The sequence below is a fragment of the Plectropomus leopardus genome, chromosome 19, assembly GCF_026936395.1.
Source record: "Plectropomus leopardus strain MGB_pleo_1.0 chromosome 19, ASM2693639v1, whole genome shotgun sequence".
Classification (NCBI taxonomy): domain Eukaryota; kingdom Metazoa; phylum Chordata; class Actinopteri; order Perciformes; family Serranidae; genus Plectropomus; species Plectropomus leopardus.
The window spans coordinates 8,197,423-8,214,920 of NC_142194.1; the positions used below are offsets into that span (position 1 = coordinate 8,197,423).

At 39.3% G+C, this 17,498-nt stretch overlaps 1 protein-coding gene across 6 annotated transcripts in view; it reads left to right on the forward strand.

Annotated features, from left to right (window-relative positions):
* The first annotated feature begins 1,906 nt into the window (after positions 1-1,906).
* qki2 (QKI, KH domain containing, RNA binding 2) overlaps positions 1,907-17,498 on the forward strand; it is a 29,288-nt gene continuing 13,696 nt past the window's right edge. For 5 of the 6 annotated variants that reach the window (XM_042507331.2, XM_042507332.2, XM_042507333.2 and 2 more), the window contains exons 1-4: positions 1,907-2,491; positions 8,648-8,796; positions 9,865-9,981; positions 16,851-16,994. In XM_042507331.2, coding sequence (XP_042363265.1) covers positions 2,350-2,491; positions 8,648-8,796; positions 9,865-9,981; positions 16,851-16,994 — 552 coding nt within the window. In that variant the 5' untranslated portion in view covers positions 1,907-2,349. The remainder of the gene's footprint in view (positions 2,492-8,647; positions 8,797-9,864; positions 9,982-16,850; positions 16,995-17,498) is intronic. The other variant, XM_088069913.1, reaches the window with a different exon arrangement.

The window sequence follows — 17,498 nt, forward strand, 5'->3', positions numbered from 1 at the left end:
ACACGTAAAAACAACAGACACAAACTACTCCAAAAAGACTCAAAACAACATCAACGAGACACAAAATTGCCCCAAAAAGACGCAAAACAACTAACTAACATTTGCAAGGAGTCAAAAAAACTATAACAAAATTACCCTTAAAGTAGTAGGCGGTACTGCAGCGTGCTCATGCAGGAGCTAATTTTACCTGTTTAATCGACTCAGACAATTATTTGATTAACTGTTTAGTCGATGAGGAAACTAATCATCCAAAACGTTGGTAATAGATAATACATAGAGGGGTTAGCAGTTAGGTTTAGGCAACAAAACTACTTGGTTATGATGAGGAAAAGATTGCAGATATCATTAGAAATCACTTGGTTTTGGGGCGTCTGGTAACTCAGGTGATGTAGCAGTAAAAGGTAGGGGCGTATCACAAAAAATAAAATAAAATAGAATAACTAATAATGATAATAATAATAAGAATTTAAAAAAATGGCATTGAGTTTCACAACCGCTCTTGTCGCTCCAAGCATATAATAATCATACGGATGTGCTTACACTGCAGTTGTTGGAAAGCCCGGTGCGTCTCGCCGTCGTCATAGTGACCTAGTGGCGAATTCTGACGCTCTGGAAATAAAACTGTATTCCCTGCTGGCAGGGAACATTCCCACAAAATTGGCTAAATTTACCTACAAGTTGCAATATTTTTTTTAAAGGAGACGTTTTAAGAATGTTTTAAGGATGTTTATTATTGCAAATAATGTTGCTTTAAGGTTAAATGCTGACTTGACGTTATAACTGCAACGTTCTGAGGATGTTTTGGTGATGTTGAGAGGTGACAGATCATAGCATGCTTTTTTTAATAAAACGTTCCCATAATGTTACATGAGAACAAAGGAACATTTTCAAAGCAACATTCAAAAAAAGTTATTGAGGACTGAGATTGCAGAACATTTTTTTTATGAAAATGTCACTTAATGTGATACAAAATAAACAAAAATAACATCAACATTTTTTATGTTTATTGAACATGTTGCCCTAACTTAAAGAAAAATGTTCTGGGAACTAAAAGAAAACTTGCTGCTGAAAACTTTACTAAAACATTACCTCGGCATTGCACCACTCAGAACATTTTTAGAACCAAAAATAGCTTGCTGGGTTCACACTGATTCTACATGAAAAGAAGACATATGTTTGTGACTACAGCTGATCTATTGATGTATTTTTATTTTATTTATAATTATATTATACCAGCCATTTTCACAGATATGAGATCCACAGCTTTGATTAATTTTATTTTTTATTTTTTGCTTCTTGACCAGCTGTCCAATTCTGGCTCAAAATCTGAATTAAGCTGCTGATATTGCTGCAATATACAGCAAAAAAAAAGAGAAGGAAAGAGAGATGCATATTAAGCATTATTGTGGCATGATTTAGCATGATGACTAACTTTATTATTTCCTGTATTAAACTCTTAGATTCCCCACAATTTGTTTTGGTAACCACTGCCTTCTTAAAAATGCAGGAAATGGGATTTAAATTGCAATCTTTTAAGGGGAGAACCCCCAAACCCCCCTTTTATTGTGCCCCTCCACTTGTTAAACCAAAATTACACCCTTGTTTTGAAGTGTTGGCCAAATTTTCATAAAATAGAGGAAGTAAACCGAAGTAAAAGTACTTTAAAACTAAACTTTGGTGAAGATCTCGAGGACACCTGGACACACACTTCAGGACACTGATGGACAGTAGCAGGTGTGCATACCTATGCAGAGAGCTGTTATATTGTCATGCTGTGGGCGTAGGGTGTGTGCGTGCGTGCTTGAGCGCGTGAGCGCGAGAGAGGCGGGGCGGGGGCTGTGAGGGGACGCGCACGAGCCTCCTCCCCTCCCTATGATACCGGCGACGCGCGGCGCGCTCCCGACAGCCCACTCGTGCTGCTGCTGTACTGTAATCATATGATAGGAGCCGATCCGCTGCAGAATACCGACACACCGGGCGGACACAGCGGAGCAGCCGGGGCGGAGGACACCAGTTGATGGTACTTTTCTTTTTTTTAGAAAAAGAAGCGCGTGGAGTCCGTGAAAGTGTCGCGCGAAGTGTGAAAAACAGACAAACTCCCCCCAAAAAGGAACTTTTTCAAACTCTGGAGAGACACAGGGGGGGACCGGAGAGGAGAGGGCACACACACACGAAGCGTTAACCGAAGAGGAGTCGATTAAACCGGAGCGGAGTTAGCTAACAGGGGCGGTCAGCGGGTCGGTGGAAACCCCTGGGGTCCTCGCATCGCTTGTCGGGGCGGTTGTTTTTCGTGATTTTCCCCACAAGTTTCTCAACTAGCCAGGTCACTTTCCAGCTGAAGCTGCAGCCATGGTCGGGGAGACAGAGGTGAAGGAGAGACCCAAGTCCAACCCGGACTATCTCATGCAGCTGATGAACGACAGGAAGGTGATGAGCTCCCTGCCCAACTTCAGCGGCATCTTCACGCATCTGGAGCGGCTGCTGGATGAAGGTAACTCGGCCTCAGTTTGGGGCTTTTACCCCCTTTCTTTAAACCACTTGTTACACCACAGAGGAAAACACCCTTTCCTGGCTAGTTTAATTGTAAGTGTTCATCATAAAAATGACTTATTGAACTGTTTGAATTCCTCCCTGGCTCCAAGGAAACAAATGTCATCTAACGCTCAGAGATGCTCTTCAAGGGCGTAGATTTGTTTCAACATGGGAGGGGACACTTTTGAAATGTCCCCCAGGAAATGTTGAGCGTCAAACACTTAATTTTCTGCACTCTGGTAAATTTTATGCATCACTTTGGGCCTTTTTTGTGTCAATTATAGGAAGAAATGTCTTAATTTAGTCAATATAAAAGTTCTCTGGTACTTTCATGCTTGTATTCAGGGGGAGTTAAATGTGGATTTGCACCCCCTCCCTCCAAAATCTATGTTTATGCTCATCAGGAGTCGTAAAGAAATGATACAGTATTGTATCGTGATATTTTCTGCACCAATTTGTGCTTTTCTTGCATCAGTTTCATGTGGAAATTTATTTTAGATCATCAAAATAGCTAATTTTATGCTTTTATTGTGGTGGGACAAATGCGACTGTTCTAAATTTTGAGGGCGACATGCCCCCCTGAAATCTACGCCCATGCCAAAGGGGTGGAGAAAACATATTTTCCGTGGCAATATTGTATCGATACACCGTTACCCAGTATCGATTTTTTGTGGGGGGACAAATGCATGTTTTAAATATTTAGGGGACCTTGCTATGCTATATGTCCCCCCAAAAAATCAATACAGAATAGTATCGCCGTATTTTGCTTGGCAATGTTGTATCGATACATGGATGCCAAGTATCGATTTTTTTTTTACAGAAATTATGAATAATGCAAACACAAATTAAACGTTTGGCAGCTTACCAGGGGTGGGTAGCCTCCTGACACTTAAGTCATGATATAATATTATTGCGATTTTAAACATTTTGAAATACTGTTTTTAACGTGGGAGGGGATGCGTGAAATACTGAGCGTCAAACACTTAATTTCCTGCATTCTGGTGAATTTTGATGCACCAATTTGGGCCTTTTCTATGTCTAGTGCAAGTGAAAATGTCTTTACTGTCTTAAAAGTAAAAGTCCACCGCTGCTTTTTCTTTTACTGTGGGGGGACAAATGCATGTGCCCTCTGTCCCTCCCGAAATCTACATCTGTGCTCATTAGGGGTGGGAAAAAACAGAAACAGCTTATTTTGGTGAATTTTTTTGATATTCTGTGCACCAAATTGTGCCTTTCATGCATCAGTTTCAGGTGGAAATGTCTTTAATTTCTTTAATTTTGTCAAAAAGAAGTCCTCTGCTACTTTTATGCTTTTATTGTAGGGAACAAATGCAAATATTTTAGATATTGAAGGTGACATGTGCCCTGCGTCTCCTCCTAAAATCGATACAGCCTAGTATCGGGATATTTTCTGTGGCAATATTGTATTGATGCACAGATGCCAAGTTTGGAGTTTTTGGTTTTGAAAGTACAAATATTGCAAATACAAGTTAGACTTTTGGTAGCTTGCCAGGGGTGGGAATCACAGGAGGCCCCATATATGATAATATCATCACACATAAGTCCCAGTACAATATTATTGCTATTTTAGACATGTTGAAATATGCTGTGTATTACGATAACCTATATCGCGATGTATTGTGATGTCCCCGAAGGAAAAATTCTGCCAAAATCAGATTTATCTAATAAGATAAAGTTTTCAGTTTGTTTAACTCACTCCAGTCATTTTCATTGCAGTAAAATGCAGTGGACAAAAAAACAGTTGATTTTATTATGGTTGTGGGCTACCAAAAGATTAATTTGTATTTGTAATACAAATTTTTTTATGATAAACACTCACAACAATATTGTGATACTACACTGTATTGATTTTTTCCCCACTCCGACAATTTATGCATTTTCTGCATCAATTTCAGGTGGAAATGTCTTTAATTTAGCAAAAATAATATACCTCTGCTATTTTCATGCTTTTATTGGGGGGGGGACACATGTGTTTATTTTAAATATTCAGGGGGACATGTGGCCTGTGTCCCTCCCGAAATCTGAGTTTAAGTTCTCTAGGGATTGGCAAAAGTTTGATTCAGCATAGTGTTGCGATATTTTCCATGGCAATATTGTATCGATACAGGGGCGCCATGTTTTGATTTTTATGTTGTAGAAAGAGTTGATATTGTAAATTTATATTAAACTTTTGGTAACCTGCTAGAATAATATAATCAGATCCTTTTTCACTCCACTAGATACATTTTTCTGCATTAAAAATGAGGTGAGATTCATAAGGACACATCCCCCTAAACTTGCATTTGTCCCCCAAAATGAAAACATGAATCGACTTTTATTTTGAATAAATTAAAGACATTTCCACCTTTCAATTGATACAGAAAGGTCCAAATTCGTGTGAAAAAACTCAACTAAAAAGTGTACGCCCAGTATTTCAAACTCTCCAGTCCCCCCATTGTTCAGAAAAACCCCCCAAAACAAACGAGTACACCCTCAGTGAGATAAACATTATTACCTTATGAGATTAAACAGATAGTTACAAAGTTTTCCTTTGGGGACATAATTTACAGTTGAAAATAAATTGCAGTACTTGTCATTTTGCTACTCTGCATATCGCAAAATCGCATTAAGATTGTTTTGTGACTTAAGTATCGTGATAATATTGACTTGTGGCCACCACTAATGCTCATGATACATTATTACACACTACATTTAAGTTGGTTTCAGTCGTCCTTTTACAGAGCTGTGGCTGTAACTTCAAAATAAAAGTTTTAATAGGATGTTTTCTTTGCTTTAAGTCACATTTTTAATTTGTTGAGAGCAGCAGATGAGCACTTTGTGTCTCTCTCTCTCCCTCTCACTCACACACACACACACACACACACACACACACACACACACACACACACAGACAGGCAGTTGGTGATGGGAACAAACAGACAGTTGTTAGTCTTTCCCAGTGACCTAATGCGCAGGCTTATGTGAATGCTGCAGCCCATCCCTGAGCTGGAACGAGAGCATGTCACCGTGTAAAATATTTGATTTGAGGCAGCTTAACATGCTGTCTGTACAACTAATCAACGCACATGTTGATATCTAACTTTTTCACAAGCGGTTTGGAAGAAAATGACATAATATGGGCATCACATCATTGCAACAAATGCTTTAAAATCTCTATTTTTATCTTTAAAATCGCCATTTTTGACTGTCAGCTCCTGCAAGCTTCCAAGGCCTGTTGTTGCTCCTGTTGTTGCTCATCAGGATCACTGAGGTCCTGACTTTGTTGCTCTGTGACAAGCTTCATGACGCAGCAAGGTTGCTCTCATACCAGGCGACCTCTACAGCCTGACAAACAGGTCGACCTAACATCTCCAGTTGTGTTCAAGACTGACAGCCGCGCGCACTCATCCCTCACACATGATAATGTGACACCCTCGGTTAGAATGAAAGGCATTGTACCGTGCTCATTTTCGGCCTGGCCGTGTCTCCTGCCTGAGTAATGTGGACAAGGGCACCGTACCAAAAAAAAGTTTGTGGGGGTAATAAGAAAGCCTGCCAGTCACACATATTGTCAGGGCGCATGTTTGTAGCATATTTGGAAACGCTGCGGTGGAGTCCGGTCTATATATAAACCGATGACAGGTTCAAGTGTTGAGATAAGGCCTGATACAGCTCCCCACTTTATCGCTCTCTCTCCTTGCGCCCTCTTGTTCTTCTTTCACTTCTCATTTTCCTGCCTGTTGCAACTGAAGTGTGACAAAGGTCCTGCATGTCTGTGCAGATTTGTTTGTTCATGTATGTGGTCTTTTTTTTTTGTAATTGTCACTTTTGGTCTGGAACAGGTCAGAATGGGTTATTAGAGGATCATCATTGTCGCTGAAGCTGTGGCTGTAATTATAGCGTCCGACTGTAGTTATTATGGTCAGACTTATCACTCTCTGAGCAGGGAGACATGCCTGTCAGCCTGCTTAGGTCAGATGATATTTGTGCCTCGAGGCAGCTATTCTGCCATGTGTGTGTCTATGTATGTGTGTGTGGGAGTTCAAGTTGGGGGTCTGTGTGTGTGTATGCGTTGCGTATGTGTTTGTGTGGTGCAGTCAGTTATTATTATGCTAGCGTGTCATTACAGTGGCATCAGAGGCTAGCGTCGGTCATTGAGACAACACTAAACAAGCAGACAGGCAGACAAACACAGACTGATTTATGACGGTGCTTCTGCACCAAACCTGAGGCAGAACAAATTGACAGTTTAAGTAGTTTTTAATCCAAAAAGCAAACAACTCTGTGGTTCTCCAGTGTGCTTTTTTTCTGTTTTATGTCTTTGGACACTGAAATTGAGTTTGGGGCTGTTGTTTTTAGCTGTTTTACCTTTGTGTTTTATGTGTGCAGCATGGGTGGAAGCCCAATCCAAATTTCCTACAATGTCGGATAGAGCTGCAATGATTAGTTGATTAACTGATTAGTTGGTTTAAGGAAAATGAAATGCCAACTACTTTGATGATCAATTAATAGTATCAGTTTTATTTTTCGTGCAAAAAAGTCAAAAGTTTTCTGGTTCCATCTTCTCGAATGTGAGAATTTGCTGTTGTTTTTGTCATTTCTGAGTGTTTTTGAAGAGTCTTTGGGTTTCGGTTTGTTGCATGAACAAAGGAAGCAAATTGAAGATGCCACTCTGGGAAATTATGATGAGCATTTTTCACAATTTGTTGACACTTTATAGATTGATTAATTCTGAAATCACTAGGAAGATTAGTTGATAATCAAAACAACTGTTAGCTGAAACTCTGATGTCTGACAGTAAAGTGAATCAGACAAAAATACATTTGAAGATGTAAACAAGGACTCTGTGATTGGCATATTTTTTGGGGGGTATTTTATTGACTAAATTATTAATCAAGTAATCATGAAATGAATCATCAGTTGCAGTCCTGTTCCTGCAACTGATGATTCATTTCATCCTGTTCATTCCTGTTGGACAATAATGATAAGGCAAAAAAAGACATTTCAAGATGTCAGCGGGGGTGGGGCTGTGGGGGTATTTTGTAGGTTAAACGATTAATCGTGAAAATAATTAGATGAATTTATGATAAACAATAATCATTAGTTGAAGTCACAATCTAAAACAATAAAGTGAATCTTGAATCCTGGTCGGACAAAAAAATATATTTGATGCAGTTAACAAGGACACAAAAATGTGAGTTACATATTTTTGGTGAGGTGTATTTTGTAGGTTTAATGATTAATTGATTAATCATAAAATGGTATGATTAGTAACTTTAATAAAATAATTGTCACAGCCCTAATGTCAGACAACAAAGACATTTGAGGATGTCAACAAGGAATGGAAAAAATGTGATTTTTAGGGGGACATTTTATAGACTGAATGATTAATTGATTCATTGTAAAATTAAGATTAGTTGATAGCGAAAACAATCAGTTGAAGCCCTAAGGTTGGGCGATAAAGCAAATCCAGAATCTTAGGAAGACAATAAAAGACATTTGAAGAGTTCAATAAGGACTTAAGACAAAATGTGATTTGCATATTGTTGGGCTGCATTTTTTAGACTGGAAGTTTTATTGATTAATCAACAAAATGATTTAAAAATAATCGCTAGTTGCAGCCCTGTTGTAGTTTTGATGGCTTGTGTGTGTTGCTGTTGAATAAACTGTCCTGTGCCAGCTGACATAAACTCTGGTGGGTAGAGTAGGTCACTGTGACCCCCACTGACATGCATGTTTTTTCCATGTATTATTTACAGAATGAAAAGGGGGGAGCGGTGTGTGTTTGTTTGTGTTCATCGCTGTTGGAGAAAGAAATACAAAGAAAGAAATCGTCAGTTATAAAGGAGGCCTGATTGCAAAGCATTCAGCGGTTAGATTTTACAATGTGGTGCAGAATGCTTGTGACTGTCTCCCTGCCCCCCTGTCTGTCTGTCTGTCTGTGTGTCCGTCTGTAACACTCAGAGCCTCCTGTAATTCTGGTGACAGTGAGTCATCGTCCCTGGAAACGGACAGCCTCAAGAAACGTGACACTTGTGGTTGCTCATTGACACTTTTAATGGACGTCCGAATTTAAATTTACTCAACTTTAACCCTGTTTTTCTCTGTGTTCCAGAAATCGGCAGGGTACGCAAGGACATGTACAACGACACGGTGAACGGGGGCATGTTCAACGGGCGCGACATGGAGGAGCTTCCCGAAGCTATCGGCCCCGTGGCTCAGCTGCAGGAGAAGCTCTACGTGCCTGTAAAAGAGTACCCCGACGTGAGTGTGACAAATTCATGACCTTTGACCTTTTCCAGAGGAGTTTCTGTTTACTTTAACAGGTCACTTCATCCCCTCTAAGTTACAGAAAGGCTGCCAGAGAGTCAGTAAGACTTTAAATCATAGCTTTCAGTTTTATCTAAGAGCTGATTTCATTGTGAGATCATCTCTGTTCACACCCAGTGAGGTAATTTAGATTTAAAATAGATCAATAATGAACTGAAAAAAATAGTAAAAAAGTCAATATTCCCTCACTGTGACACAATTTCGGGCCATAAGTTCACTGTAAATTCTTCTAATAGCTTTAAAAGGTGGATTAAATATTTTCCTCAAATATAAAGACAAGTGCACCGCAGTTAAGAGACCAGTGCATCTCTACTGATGCCAAGTACAGTTAAGCACTTCAATATGAGTAGCGTTGATCCAGATTGAATGTGCTCACATGATTTTCTCCACGCATCAGCTCGCCAATCACCGAATACAATGACAGGCTGTCCTCGCTCACATGACAGGAGGCTAACAGGACGCACAGTGGAAAACGGTTGAGATCAAGGTTAAATTTAGAGAGCAGTTCCTCTATCTGGATTTGTGTGTGCGTGTTGAGGGTCATCGTCAGAGGCCGCGGCGTGTGTGTCGCAAGTGAAGCAACATTAGGTTAAACATATGTGGACTTAAAAAAAAGTAGAAAGACGCTGGACGAATGATATGAGAGACAAATGACTGAGAGAGAGACAGCGATAGTGGCGAAGAAACACACACACACAGACACACACACACACACACACAAACAGGGGGGCAGCTGTCTAGTTAATCACTCAGTCTTAGTGACAGATAAGGTTAAGAGAACAGCGCTGTCCTGTTATGCCACCAGCACCAGGCAGCACCCATATAATGAGCTATTTTTGTCTCTCTTAGTAACACATCACAGATGCACAAACACTCGCTGGCAGCAAGTGCAAATACACACACATTGTTAAAAGACAGTCTGTGATGTCAAACGTGTCTCTCTTCCTTCTGGCCTTCTTTGAAATTAAGTGATCAATGTGTTTGTTTTGCTCTTTTGTGCAGTTTAATTTTGTAGGGAGGATCCTTGGCCCGCGTGGACTGACGGCCAAACAACTGGAAGCGGAGACCGGCTGCAAGATTATGGTGCGAGGAAAAGGCTCCATGAGAGACAAGAAGAAGGTATACGCACCTGGAAACACACGAGATGTTGTGCATGCTTTCGCTGTCGGAAAAATTTAAAGTTCTTGCTTTCTTGATGGAGTGGCACTGAGGGTCAAAACACAACGCCATTTCAGAAAACACCACAACATTTCAGAAAACACGACATTTCACAAAACACATTTCAGAAAACATGACATTTTAGAAAACACGAGTTGTCTGAAAACACGACATTTCAGAAAACACAACGACATTTCTGAAAACACGACATTTCAGAAAACACATTTCAGAAAACACATTTCTGAAAACACAACGACATTCCTGAAAACACAACGACATTTCAGAAAACACAACGACATTTCAGAAAACAATATTTCTGAAAACAGCAACATTTCTGAAAACAGCAACATTTTGGGAAAACACAACATTTCAGAAAGCACAACTTTTCACAAAACAGCAGCATTTCAGAAAGCACATTATTTCATGTAACAACATTTCACAGAAAACACATTACTTCATAAAACACAGTATTTCCTCGAACATTTCACAAAACCCAACATTGCCAAAGTTTTCTTAAATGTTGTCTTTTGTGAAATGTCAATGTGATCTCTGAAATGTTGTTGTTTTGACCCTCAGGGCTTCCATATTTTAATGATTAGGAGATAAGATCAAAACCTCTCTTGTATCTGGAAGCAAAATACAAATCTAGAACTACAGAGAACATTAGCTTAGCTTAGCATACATACTGGAAACAGGGGGAAACACCTAGCATTGCTCTGTCCTACGAAACAAAATTATTAAAATCCTGTACCCACAGACTCCAGGAGGATGCTGCACCTGGCCAAGACCAACCCACACACAACCTCCCTAAAACTAATTTGACATTTTCACACTGCACTTTTTGTGCTGATATGAAGAAATAAGACCTGAAGTGTTAGTTTGTGAGTAATTAGCGGCTTTTAGAGGTGCTGGTAGGTGGACTGTGTTAGCTTTAGACTGAGCCAGGCTAGCAGTTTCCCTCAGTTTCCAGTCTTTATGCTAAGCTAAGCTAACTGTGATTGTAGGTTCACATTTATAATAAAGAAATGAGGCTGGTTTTGATATTTTTATCTAAATTGTTGCAAGAAAGCAATAAGCCTATTTCACAAAATTTCAAACTATTCCTTTAAACTGCCTTTTTTACTTTGCCCAACACCTACTCAGATATTGATTTCCATCGATTTCCATTCATTTTAGCATGGTTCAAAAAGTCGACTTTTTTTTGGTTAATAGAGGGAATCCTTCACACTCGTACATCGTGGCTCAATTTCATTTTTTATTTGTACTCCTCTTTTTTTAACATCCCCTTTGCCCCTCAGAACAGAGATACAAAGGTGTAGCGATTGAATGATATGTCATCAGTATCATCATCATCATCACTGCATCATTACATAAACAGACGTGACCGCGGCAATAATTATATTGTCACAATGACGCCATTTACCTGATGGAGCGATAAAAGCATAGACACAATTTTTTCACAACTTCAGTTTCAATCAATCAAACAAGTCATCAAATTAAAAAAAGCTGCTTCATTAGAAGACCACTAGTGATGCTCAACATAAGCAACCCTTTCTAACATAATAGTTTATAGTTAATAATTATTTTTAAATCTTTATTAATGAAGAAAAGACTTTCTTTTTCTTGCGTTCACAGCCGTCTCGTGAATATTTCTCATGGTGGTCGATATGCTTCACATCGGTCGCATTTTAAGATGCAGTACCACAAACAAACAATAAAAATGTAAACATGATGTTCTCACTTTCAGCAGCTGAGAAATATACACTCAGAAATGTAATGCTTTGAACATTTTTTAATAGCGATATTGAGTCTGTGTGACTGAAACATCTTAAAACCTGTTTAAGAGTCGTGGCGATGGCATAGTACCAAATTCTGGGCCCCATGTATAAGCAGTCTCTGTGGGCCCCTCTCCCTCGCTTTTATTTCCCTTTTCTTTCCTTCTTCCTTTTTTTACGACTCCTGATTTCCCTTTTCTTGAGGAAAAACATGAGCAGCGTAAGCAGTCACCCCATCAGCTCTAAATGAGTTTAGAGATTAATCCTGAAGCAGGAGCGGACGAAAACACGTCCTAATATTCAGGTCAGGAGTACTAATGCCAAAAAATGTTACTTAAGTAAAAATAAATAAGTATAATTAGCAACATGAACTTCAAGTGTTAAAATTAAAAGTACCGAATGCAGAAAGCAACACTCATATATAGTATATAAAACAAAAAAAAGTCACCCAAATAAATGTTTATCAAAATAGTCAGCAAATAATTTTCAGTCAATCAGCTGATCGATTAATCATTTCATTATCGTTCTTTTTTTTCAGTCGTACTTGCATAAACTTTTTGGTTATTTATTTCTAGCAGAACATTGTGTTTTATAAAGTCTTCTTATATTTTTAAGCAAAAATCTCAATTTGGCGGCTCAGTGGATATAGCGGGCGCCCCATGTACAGAGGTCGAGTCCTCGCCACAGCGGTCGCGGGTTCGACTCCAGCCTCGACCCTTTGCTGCATGTCGTCTCCTTTCTCTCCCCCTTTAACACGTACACTCTGCGCTATCAAATAAAGGGAACAAGCCCAAAAGATTAAAAAATCTCAATTTGTAAAGCAACTAAAGCCGCCATAAATGCAGTGAAATAACAGGTGCAACATTTCCCTCTGAAATGCAGCGCAGTAAAAGTACCACGAAAAGAAAATACTCAAGTGAAACACAAATACCTCAAATTTCTACTTAAGTACAGTTAAGTAAATTGCTTACTTTAGTTACATGCCACCACTGTCTGCAGTTCTTTATGCACCGAAAACAAATCGTTTCACTGGGTTCAAATATGGATCTAAAAGATGCAAAAACAAGGAAAAACAAGAAATAATGATAATGATTAATGATAATGTTTCCCACTGATCGGGAAACGATTTCAGTTTGAGTCCTCCGACATCTAGAAAACATCTATCTATCTATCTATCTATCTATCTATCTATCTATCTATCTATACAGTATCTGTCCAGCCCTTTTCTCCAAACGAGTTTTCGGTTGTCAGTTTTTCTGTCCTGGTGTTCGGTCCATCTGTTCCCCCTTCCTCTCCCCTGGTGTCTGCTGTTGGACGGAGTCGGCTCAAGCTTTCCAAACGGCAGGTGGAGCAAGTCCAGCATTCCTCCCCCTCCCCTCTCTCTTTCTCTCTCTCTCTCTCTATCTATCTTTTTCTCTCTCTCCAGAACATTCCCTACCCCGCACGCCCCTCAGAGAGACAGAGACACACACAGAGAGACAGAGAGGAAGGAAAACAGAGACACAGTGGGAGGCAACGGGGGAGAAGAGAGAAAGATGTTGACTTTTGGTGTTTTTCAAAATGATACATCTCACTTGACAAAACATCCACAGAGGATACAATGTCCCAGCACGCAGCACTGAGGCAGGAGACTTCACGAGCTGGACGTTTTAACTGGGACTGCAACTAAACGTTATTTTTATAAGTTCAGGCTGTGAAATATAAAGCTGTACTTTGAGGAATAGCTTGACGTTTTGGGAAAAAGTTTTTGCCGAGATTCAGATGAGACAATGGATATAACTCACGTGTTAAATATTAAGCAGGAGGAGATGGTTAGCCTAGCTTAGCATAAAGACCAAAAAACAAGGGGAAACAGCTGTTCTGGCCAGGAAGTCACTGCGTCCAGCCAAGAAATAGTTCCAGCACATAAAGGTCAGGTTATGGAGAAGTAGTTCGTCCAGCGTGTAGTCCGACATCGGAAATTAAAATCCAGATATTAAATGGTGTTTATTGTTGGTCTGAACGGCCAAACTCGCAGGTGGAATAAAAAGTCTGCGGTCATAGAGATGATATCGTTAAAATACTGGAATAATGGCTAATCTCTCCTGGAAAACTTCATAATGCTGCACTCAGTTGTTCTTTTAACCCTTTGAAATCTGGAATCGACATCACTTTTCTTCTGCTGCGTTCAGACGCATTTAAACTTTCGAAATCTAAGCAAATTGGTTTGCTTTGTTTTGAAAACATGGTGAAAAAAAGATAATGAGCAACTTGGCAAGAACTGCTCAGCAAATTGCAAGATATTAGGAGCTTTGGATTTTTTTTTAAAAAGATAGGGAAACATGTCTCCTAAACTATATTTATAGCTATCATATTTATATTTTTAAAATTATTTTACAGAATTTTTTTTTTAACACTTTATTGGGTCATTTATTTATTTTATTTTTTCCCTTTTAAATTTTGGTTATTATTTTGTTCTTTTTACAGTTTTTGTGTGATTTTTTTTTGCCCTTTTCCCATGTTTAAGAAAGAAATCGAGCCATTTTTCTCAAATTCCAAAGGGTTAAAAAGTGACCACAAAAGCTAAAGAGACGGTTATCCCGTCCAGGGTCCCCACAGTCATGGAAAACCTGGGAAAGTCATGGAATTTCACAAAAGCTGTTGGACCATCCAACAACCACTCCTGAAGAAGCAAACTGGCAGCTGAACCGCCATAAAACTGTAATTTGTCATTTTTAAATTTGTGTTTCGGTGCAGATTAAACATATAGGATTACATTTGTTAAAGGGACAGTTCGTCTGAAAACAAAAAATACATATTTTGTCTCTTTATCTCAGTTGTTTTGCTGTAAACTAGCTAACGTTAAAGCTCATCTCAGGGGGACGCCGTTAATGTTTACATCTCGCACTGTCGTGAACACGAGCTTCTTGCCCACGAGTCGATTCGAACTTGTCAATCAGTTTGACTCGACAGTCAAGCTATTGTGCAGCAATCGTCAGGAATAGAAAACATATTAATGGTCAGAAATCCAGCTTGAGCAGGCAGGAGCATTAACAAAGTACATTTACTTATATACTGTACTTCAGTACATTTTTTTAAGTATCTGTACTTGGTTTTGGGGTTTTTTGGGGGGGGTTTATCACTATGACTCCACTACATTTGAAATACAAATATTGTACTTTTGACTCTGCTACATTTATATGAAGGCTCTCTTTGTGCGTTACATTGGCTTTGAATTCAGCTTTTCTATAATGCAAACTGGGATTGTGCAGTTCTGTGTGTGTTTTGTTTGTCGAAGTGGTGTTCCCGTACCTCTGCCTTGCGCATACTCAGATCGGGCGGCTCATCGGTATTGACAGGTAGAGAGGAGAGGTCATCAGCAGACGCCTGTAGTTGGTCCTGTGGTTTAAGTAATGGCTACGGCTGCAGATGAAAATGAAAATTCCCCATCAGATCACTCATGGCCGAACCTGAAACCCATATCTGTTTTTTAAATAAAGAATAATTCATGTTATTTTAAATGCTCGGTTTAACGCGCACAAATTCATTATTGTCGCATAAGATTCTTTAAGCGTTTTGTGATAATATACTACATCGGTTTAGATTTAGATTGTTTGATTACTACTTAAGTAAGTACTCCAGTACTTTAGCCACAATAGTAATCTGACTCTGCAGCTCTCATTTGTGTTATTGATGTTCTGTTCTTTGTTTTCCAAAAACCACATCATAACAGTTACTATAGTATGCTTCACAACACACTCTTCATCTGAGGCTCAAACATGTTTGGCTGAATCTCTCTGATGTTTCCTCTAACGTAACAGCTATATTAATGCACACTGCTCTTTTACTGCTGCAAGCAACGCTGAAGAAAGCGGAAAACAAAACCTAAGGCCAAATCCAGAATTTATCAGTGAGGGAGAAAGAGTTGATCTGCTTCCAGCCCCTTTTTTTTTTCTTTTTTACAGTTTGCTTTTACTTTCATGTGGGAAATCCATGTTAAACAAAATACAAGTACTGGTATTAGCATTTTTACATACATACAACATGTCAAGGGGAGACTTTAATTTTGATGAAGGTTAGAAAAAAAAATACTAAATATTCCAAGAAGCTGAAACAGAAAAGAAACTAAGCCAGCTTGTGTATGGTGTATATATATATATATATTTAAAATATTTGGAGCACAAATTTAACTGTGAGAAACCTGAGAAAATCTGCCTGATTTTCTTTTAAAAACATAGGAAGAAGGAAATGAGCAGCAAATGAAGAAGTAACCTAAACATTTGCAAAAAAAAAAAAAAGAGTAAAAACTACAAGAAAATAACCTGGAAATTAGAAGAAATAACAAAACAATTAAAAAGAAGAAGAGATAAAAACAAACAAACGAGACTTGGAAAGAATGCTTCATAAAAAATATAATAATTTTGTAACTAATGATAATTGTAATAAATATATTGTTTTCCTAGCTTTTTCTGTGCTTTTTTTCCTTTGACATTTTCTCTAGCAATTTTTAAAAATACTTTTCTAAATCTATTCATTTTCATGCAATTTGTGGAACATTTCTAATCAAGTTGCTCTTGGCCTTTTTCCTGTTTTTGAAAGAAGGACATCTGAAAGCTGCACAACAATAGTTCAGTTGCTGCAGGTTTCAAACAGATAATTGCAACTATGTGCATCAGTTTTGGGGAAGGAGAGCAACAAAAACAACCAGTGACTCAGTCATAAATGCTGTTATTGTCTTTGGGTAAACATCAGAATATTGACTGACTGATCATGTCAGCACTCGCTCTGATAAAGCGCCAGCGAGAGAAAGAAGGGAACAGATAAAATAAATCAATAAAATGCAACACCGAACTTGTGTAACCACTGAAGAGCAACATGTTTATTTCATGAGCTTGATAAAGCTGCGTTACACGACCTTGAGCCTTGAGCATGTTTGTGTGCAGCTTGAGGCCGATCCAAAAACCGAGCCAAACAAGAAGAAGAGTGAAATCCTGCTCCCTCTGTGCCAGTAATGGACCGAGCTTATGTGGTGCATTCAAACGCAGCTCTTAAAAAAAAACTGTTTTTGTGCTTCAGGAGGAGATGAACCGAGGGAAGCCCAACTGGGAGCACCTCAGCGAGGACCTCCACGTCCTGATCACAGTGGAGGACACGCACAACCGCGCCAAGATCAAACTCCAGCGGGCCATCAATGAGGTCAAGAAACTTCTGGTGCCAGCTGTGAGTATCGCTTCGATCTCCTCGGCGTTGAATATTATGGTCTGGAGTGATGGAGGAGCTGTGTGTGACTGGATGAGAGTTCACTGTGTTGGTATGCATGGAAGGGGGAAGGGGATTGTCAGTCCAAAAAACTGTGTGTGTCTTTTTTTGTGTGTCTCTGTGTGTATGAGAGAGTATGTGTAAGGGGTTAGGGTAATTAGGGAACACGCATAAAGGGGTTTCCATGGTAACCCCGGGTTGTTTGAAAGGCTGAGGGAATGAATGGAGAGTCTGTTCACTTGTTCTCCCCACTCCATCACTCCTTTCACTCGTTCACAACTCACTTCATTCCCAACTACTGGCTACAGTATTCCTTTCCCCCCCCTGTTTTTTTTGTCGTTCACACAAGAGGACATTTTGATTGCACTCCTCAACATTTCTCACATTCTCCTGCCCACCTTCACACCCACCACCACCCTACGGACTCACATGCATGCACAAACATGACCACGGATACGACACATA